Source organism: Genypterus blacodes, unplaced genomic scaffold (assembly GCF_046128005.1).
Source record: "Genypterus blacodes isolate CSIRO-AG114 ecotype Tasmania unplaced genomic scaffold, CSIRO-AGI_Gbla_v1 ptg000105l_1, whole genome shotgun sequence".
Taxonomy (NCBI): domain Eukaryota; kingdom Metazoa; phylum Chordata; class Actinopteri; order Ophidiiformes; family Ophidiidae; genus Genypterus; species Genypterus blacodes.
This window is the reverse complement of record NW_027466909.1, coordinates 1128769-1137188: the sequence shown is the minus strand read 5'-3', so window position 1 is coordinate 1137188 and position 8420 is coordinate 1128769. Positions and strand designations below refer to the sequence as shown.

General features: G+C 43.8%; 1 protein-coding gene across 1 annotated transcript; it reads right to left on the bottom strand.

Annotated features, from left to right (window-relative positions):
- Positions 1-557: 557 nt before the first annotated feature.
- Positions 558-2073, bottom strand: lbx1a (ladybird homeobox 1a). Its single transcript, XM_076160465.1, has 2 exons — positions 1743-2073; positions 558-1093 (listed from the first exon to the last, which is right to left on the bottom strand). The coding sequence occupies exons 1-2, from the start codon at positions 2071-2073 to the stop codon at positions 558-560; spliced, it is 867 nt and encodes a 288-aa protein (XP_076016580.1).
- Positions 2074-8420: the final 6347 nt, after the last annotated feature.

The window sequence follows — 8420 nt, the reverse complement described above, 5'->3', positions numbered from 1 at the left end:
CGTTGCTAGGCAGACTGTATATTTGAAAAGGTATTTTATTTTACACTGTGAGTATAGTTTACATTACAATTTATACAGTTTACGTTTTGGATAAAGGCACTTAAAAGGTATACAAACCATTATAAATATATTAAATTGTCATTTATTACAAGCAGTTACACATTTCTCAGCGTGTGATTATCTTTTCAGAACCGTTTATTGATATCAAAAAAGCTGAATAGCGTCTCGAGCTTAACGAAAATGAAGCTCAAGAGTCATTTCACAAAATCAAACCAAATGAATCATGCGGGGAAATCAGTGATTATCCGTGTGTGTGTGTGTGTGTGTGTGTGTGTGTGTGTGTGTGTGTGTGTGTGTGTGTGTGTGTGTGTGTGCACCTGTGTCTGTATAAGCATCTTCCCTCTGTTTGTCCGCAATAGTGTGTGTGTGTTTATCAGGCGTGCTGACGTTGGCAGTTGGCGCTGCCTGGTGACGCAAACCTTCGAGTCCGCAGTCATGAATCCAGAGTCTCTGCAGGTAAATGCTGCTCGGTATCTGAGGAGCTCGTGTGAAAAGGTTCAGTCGTCCACCTCGATCTCCTCATCTTCATCTTCCGAGCAACACTTGCTGCTCAGGCGGTCTGTGTAGCGAGAGGAGGCGGGCGAAGGCGGCGACATGTGCGGCCTGCTGGAGTCGAAGCTCTCGGTGCTGTCATGGTGGGACCTCGGGGAGACCGGTTCCGGCTCGGTGTGGCCCTGTGCCTTGATGTTCAGCCCCCCACCCATGCCCCCCGCCGCGCACTTCTCCAACTCAGCCAACTTGGAGAGCTTCTCGTACGCCACGGTGCCCACGGCCTTGGCGGACTCCACATCCGCCTTCATCTCCTCCAGGTCCCGCTTGAGCTTGGCCCGCCTGTTCTGGAACCAGGTGATGACCTGAGCGTTGGTCAGGCCGAGCTGCTGGGCGATCTGATCCCGGTCTGCCGGGCTCAAGTACTTTTGGTACAGGAAGCGCTTCTCTAGCTCGTAGATCTGGTGGTTGGTGAAGGCCGTGCGAGACTTCCGTCGCTTCTTGGGGTTGTTCCTCTGGCCGAAGAGCGTCAGACCGTCCCTGCCTATGAGATAAAGGGGAAATACATTATATGATGGGAAAAATAAAATGAACATAGTGACACGTCAACAAACCACGTGCTTCAGGCAAATACCCAAGTGCCCAGCAGTCACCTACCAAAACACACGAGATCACAACTCTGGGACCAAACTGGATCCAAATTACTCATAAATAAATTAGACATTTTCAGGTGAAACCACGAGTCAGAAATCAGAGTCGAGAAAACTAAAATACCTCAACGCTCTTCAAATTATTATACATAAAAATTCTGTTTTAAATTTACTGTAATTATGATTATAGAGTTTGATTAAATGTGACCACACTTTTAGATAAAAATAATAAAAACGAAACTGGAACAAAAATATATGTCGAACCAACATAATACAAAATCTGTTATCTACTATTACTACTATCTGCTACTTCTGTAGGAAATATCAGCTTTAGTCTGCATGTGTTTCCTTTCCCATTAAATCAATAACAGTAATTTGTGAATTTATGAATCACAAAAACAAACTGCTCCTTCGGACGCGCTGTTCTCTCTCACAAGCGGGACAACAAATGTTTTAATTTATTTTACTCGGCTTAATTTTCAAACAATAAAACCCTAGAACTCTCCCCTCCGTAATTAAAGCAGAAGAACAGCAGTGTCTCACCTTCCGCGGCTTGCAGCACGCTGACCTCCAGGCCTTTGAAGGTTTTGCTGGCCAGCTCCTCCAGGGCGCAGAGCGGAGAGGTCTGGCTGAGCAGAGCGCGGCCCGACAGGCTGTGACCCGCCGAGGGCACCTTGTCTCCCGGGGAGAGCAGGTGCGCCGCTCCGCACAGGGCCGAGTAGCTCCTCCGTACCGACGGCTTGCTCAGGATGTCCTCGATGCTGAACGGCGTCAGCGGCTTGTTGGCGTTGGCGGGCGGCGGGAGCTGATCCAGCGGGCTGCGTCTCCGCTCCTCCATCACCGCGGGACATTTCGACTCGTCTTTCGAGGTCATGGCGGCTCGGCGACTCGTTTGGGAAGCACCGAGTTAAAACGAAGGACGCGCCGGGAAAAGTTGTGGAGAGAGTGTGTGACAGAGAGAAAGAGAGGCAAGGAACGGAATTCCGCCGGTCGGATATGCGGGATCACAGACGCCTCTGCAGCCGCATGTTGGCCGTTGAGGCTGCAGGGAGACTGGAGTTCCTGTTAGAGTCCCTCGGCTCCGGTCCACGGAGAAGAAGCCATCCGGTGGACGGTGATGCACCAAAAGCAGCAGCGATTGACCAACACTAACAAGTTATTGCTGACTGGAAGGCAATCAATTACGACCGTACCTCCCTCTCCCTCTCTCCCTCCCTCTCTCTCTCGCTCACACAAACCGCACACACACATGCAGGCAGACTACAGAGGAGCGGTAATTAGAGGGCATGGCGGAGAGGAGGAGTCCAATTAGAAACTAGAGCGGCCCACTTAGCACTTTCTAGCTAAAATTATATAATTTGTCACAAAAACAAGCAAATGTTTTTCTCTGCGTGATATCAGTCTCATTTACATACTTGGAATAATTGACATCACGCGTGCCAACGTGGATAGAGACGCGCTCTGCGTCAATCTTTAGGCCAATTACGTACAGAAATAGAAATGACAACGTGTGTGTGTGCATGTGTGTGTGTGTGTGTGGAGGCTCAGGGATACAGAGAGACACGCGTCAGCTTGATAAAGACGGAGTGACAGTGAAGGGCACCGACCCCACTGCGCTATAACTCAACAGCAAAGAGCCCGGAGAGCCACGGCCCGGCCTCCCATCAACCACCGCGTCACAATGTGCAGGCTGCACTTCCAGCTCACAGTGATCAGCATCAGACTGATGTCACCAGTTTAACGGCATCAATACAAATAGAATAACAACGAACAATGATAATAGCGACAATAGTTTGAGCTGTTATGCTGTTACATTACTCTTGACTCTCAACTTGATAAGCTGATAAGGGGCTTGAGTTTCAGTTTGTTTGACATTTGGATCATCAAATGAAATGTGTTTCTTATTTCAAATGTTCGGTATAAAGTTGAACCAAAAGGATACTAACTAAGACTAACTTAATGGTAAATATTATTATGATTAACATTGCAGATTATTCAAAGGTTTCGATACACTGTTCTACACATTTGCTCATACTGGTCACTTAAACTTACAATAATTTCCATGTAATAATTCCAGTGTTAGAACGGATCAATAACACGGACCAACCCCTGACCCTCACACACTGGCAGGCTGTCAAACACTAAAACATCTGGAAAGCTTTACTCCAGCAGCTATAGAACGGATTGTGTTACTGCAGAGCTGCAGCTGTGACATGGAGAGCAGCCTGGGTTGTTTCTCAATGAGGAATTACAATTTAATTAATTAATTCACATATTTATAGAAGATTTTAGAAGATATAGATATAATATTATAATTCTTCGTCTAAGAAGCATTGGTGAAAAGATACAAACAAATTATCATTGAGCTTTTCAGTTATCAATTGAATTCATTTGTGTTTAAATAACGAATAAGTTTGGTTCCGTTATACAAAAAAAACCCAAACTTGACATGTTATTCCACAAACTTCCTGACATTTTCGTTGTCACTGTTCAATGGCCTCTAAGGGTTGATATTTAGCTTCAGCATTAAATTCCCCTGTCTGTATTTAAGGACATGCAGCCAGAGAGCTGAACACAAATGAAAGCAGATCCAACCCACAGAGCAGAATCAGGAGCTGTGATTGGCTGCTAGGACATCAGAGCTACTGAGTGGCCTCACACGAACACACGCAAACTAAAATCAACTGTGAACAGTTCATTGGAAAACATGCAAACAAATTAGCTACAACAAAATGCATAACTATTACAGAGGATTTTTCAACTATTGCACTACTGTAACCAAACTACCGCGCTAACACAGCCCTTCTGACTGGTTTATGCTTACAGGTTTATTAATAATAATAATAATAATAATAATAATAATAATAATAATAATAATTAATGTGGCCATAAAATAACGAATACAAATGAAATATATATAAAGGAGAAGTAATAATATTTTTATATTATTATTATTATTTTTATTATTTTATATGTGTTTAATATTATAGCGTAGCGGGAGGAATTTATGTAATTATAAATATAAATATACATATGTACATACATAGAGAATTGCCAAATAAATACATAGTTCAGTTGAGACAGACAGCCATGGTCCATTGATGAGCCAAGGAGCTCCACATGTCTTGGTAGCAGCATAAATAAGTGAATGAATAAATAAGTCAATGAGTGGTTTGAGGTCTGTGGAGGCCATCTGCAGTCACAGCCTTTTGGAGGTCTGACAAAGTCCTCAGACAGTTTTATTTCATAATTTACTCCTGCTTTGGTCATGCTGTGACATTTGATTACACGCCTTGTCTTGGATCTTTTCTGAGCGGGCCTCCTGCCTGCACCCGGCTCGTTTCATTCTCCATCACTGAGCCCAACATCCACACTGATGGATGTTCTGTCTTCATCTGATACCCACCCAGGAATGGAGAAATGCTTGCTTTTCCACGTAGGTTTAAATTTCATCTGTGGGAAGTCTGCTCTGTAAAGAGCCGGCCTGGGCCCCCAGGCTGCCCTGCTGTAAATACAGACCCCTGTGGCTGTACAGGCCTCCACTGATACAACTACCATTAGAGAGCTGTGGATGTCTATTAAAAGGAAAGAGAATTAGTTTTCCATGTTTCTAGCTGCATCCCCTGAACTACTGATTATAATCAACAGTGCTCAAAAGACAGCTGCAACATTGTATTCAGGTACATCTGAAGTGAAAATTATAGTTAAATAAAAGCTGAACAAATTCAATACTTGTGTGTAGCTCCTTGGTTCAGAAATATTGAGCTTTGGTTGGAGACAAAAAGTCCCAGAGAACTTTTGGTTGTGTTCAGAGCTGTAGTTAGTTTACTTTGGTCTGATCAATTTATCAAAACAGCTGTAAAATCACTTGCTCCGCTCATTCAGGATAACTAAATCAACTGATTTGACTTAGAGACAACATCTGGCAACAGCACATTAAGAGATGAAGGTGTACTGCCCTACTGATGGATGAACTGGAAGATGGAGCACACACTGAGCACGTGCAACCACCTGCTAACCTTCAACCTGTTCAGATGATAACGTGTCGTGTAAGTGTGATACATAAGTGTGGCACCTTTTCACAGCATCCCTTTGATTTGCTATGGCTGATCAAAACCGTTTACTTGTGATTTGTTAATACTAACCACACGTAACCCTCTCCAATTATGAATCAATAGATAACCCTATAGTTGGTTCAGAATAATTATGAATGAACGACAGAGTTCACTTGGAACTGATCTTAGACTACCTCCTTGAACCAGTCGCTGTGGGGTTGCTTTAGTCTTGAGTGAAGTTCAATAGTACTGTCAGCCCTGAAACGAACTATACCTATGAGGGAAACTAACCTTGGTGCAACTGAACTGGACCAAACCACGCGGGTGTGAATACAGAGGTATGACATGCAGGTATGAAAGTATAACCTGAAAGCAAGGCCTCTAACAAGCTGCTGTCCATGTATGACCTAAAGCTGATGTAGACTAGTAATCACACTGTCAACCTGACCACGGCGGGCAGCAACCACGCAAAGGCAAAAGACGTAAAGAGAGAAAGAGAGAAAGAGAAAAAGAGAAAAAGAGAAAAAGAGAGAGAGAGTCCATGTTCAACCTAAGTGCCAAAAGGTATTCAAGGTAAACAGACACAACAACGCATACACCCACGTCAACCAATGCGACTGAATTCTGGTAAATCTGACCTTTTTACATGGATACATACACCCCCCTGTCCAAACAGAAGAGTAGGAGTGTGTGTGTGTGTGGGGGGTGGGGGGGGGGGGGGGGGATTTGACCTATGATGAATGTCTTGTTGTTCAGAGCCTGCGGCTTGGAGGAGAAAACAGGACAGCTGCACCTTGAAGAACACAGAGCAAGGAGCTTCCTATGATCGATGGCTCTACTTTGGGTTTTTACCAGCCAGAGACAGAGGGAACAGAGGGACAGAGAGAAGGAAACACGGATGTTTGGGACTGAGCTAAATTCTTGCATATAATATCAACGTATAATAAACCACCATGCTGGACACTCAATCAGCGGTTCTGTCCTTCTGTCGGTCTTACCGACCTAACATTTTGATCCAACGACCATCAGCTTTAAACTCTCTAGGTTTTCAATGGGTATACTCTCTGGGTACTCTTTGGGTATACTCTCTGGGTATACTCTCTGGGTATACTCTCTGGGTATACTCTCTGGGTACTCTTTGGGTATACTCTTTGGGTATACTCTCTGGGTATACTCTCTGGGTATACTCTCTGGGTATACTCTCTGAGTAGTCACCTTACTCCCATTTTTTGCCTTACAGTCTGCCTGACTGTAACTCAAACTAAACAGGAGCAGAAAAAGAACAATATAACATTACATTACATTACGATCATTTTGGCAGACGCTTTTATCCAAAGCGACTTACATTACGTTACCACACTTCGCAGAGGGGGAGCAATTGAGGGTTCGGTGCCTTGCTCAGGGGCACCTCGGCAGGGACTTGAACCGACAACCCCCCGGTTCCCAAGTGGAAGCTCTACCCACTGAGCTACTGCCTCCCTAACATCAAGTGTTTGTCGACAAAGACCAAGGAAAAATAATGTATTAAGTTTTGCTTTGTCTGAAAGACAAATGTAGATTATTCTGTGCAATATACTGATGCAGGAGTAAAAGGCCAAGCTGGGTCTGACCACGTTAAGGTCCTAGCAAGCTTCTCGCGTTAATCTGATCCCTTTCCGGCCAGGATCTGCCAGACTGCCGTCCTCGCCAACCGCGACCAAAGTGATTTATTCATTACCGATGACTGATGACAATGGTCTGATGTGTTCATTAATTGTGACCTTCACTCCCCCCCCTCCTCCTCCTCCCTAGCTGCAGACTGTGACAAATCACCGCTTTGATGAGAGAACTTGTAACTCCGATTTCAATGTTCAGGTTTTTGAGTTCTCGCACGTCTGGATTGGGAAAGAGGAGATTTATGTGCTGTGTAAAGGCCCGACCCAATGAAACACAATGTGAAATATCCAGATGACCTTTGTGTGTGTCAAGATGGAGGATGATTGAACACTATCTGAAAGTTCTGATTTCTTTGTTTTATTTCAATTATTTCTTAATTTTCTTCCTTAAATTAATACCATCTGTTTACAGTTTTTTTCATAATCCCTCACACCTCTCCATTTGTAATGTCGTTTTGGTTTCCTTTTCCCTTCTTTCTCATTTCCTTTTTTCTCCTGTACTCTTCTTCTTGCTCCCCTTCCTTCTCGTTTCTCTTCTCTTCTTTTCTTTCCTCTCATCTCTTCTTAACGTTTCCTCTCTTTTGAGTCCTTCCTGCCAAAACTTTTTACAACTGTTTACCTCCACATTCGTCTTTTGCACTCATCTCATCGGTCTGCTCTCCTTGTTTCCTCTCGTCTTATTAATCTTTGTTCTCTCATCCCCACTACCCTCTCCTCTCTCCTCTCCAGGAGGTTCATTTCAGGGACAGCACAGAGTTAGTTGGAAATCACTCTCTCCATATGTCAGCCGATGTAATGATCCAGGCCATTGTTTTTCCAGCCAGTTGTGGTCAATAGGGTGTCACATCCAAGGTTGGATAGTTAACTACCTGCTGCTGGGCGACGACTTAACGACATTCAAGAGATAATCTCAAAGGGATGTTTTTTTTTTCTGCCACGGAAAAGTAGTCGGCGGTCATTAATAACAACAAATATTGTTATTGCTGGAGAGCTTGAGCAATGCACCATTTGTCAATGAGAAGTGTGCTAAAGGAAAATCAATGTTTAATTAAAGGCAAGGTGTTTAGCAGCATCAGACAAAAACAGAGCCTCTTTAATCCAGACGGTCTCAAACGATTGCCGCCGTTTGACAGAAACCTCAATTCACTGATTAGCTCCTTCTATCACCTCTGGACAAATGGGAAAAGTAGAATAAATAGAAGAGATTATTGTAAACCTTCAGCATATCGACAGCACGATTCTGAAATCAGTTTGGGGCTATAACAGAGTGTGTGTGTGTTAGAGAACATAAATGCACATCTGCACATGGAGGTGGCTGCGCGTGATATGAAAGACACTGAATGCAGCCTGTGTGGTCGGGATGAAATAATCACTTTACCTTCTGGTGTTTATAGTAATATTGCTTTACATTTGATTTGGTATTTGTTTATTAAACTGTTCATTTGATAAAAACTAAACTAACGCCCCAAAGACCTCAGAGCAGCTCTGGAGGATATCGCTTAACTAAATCA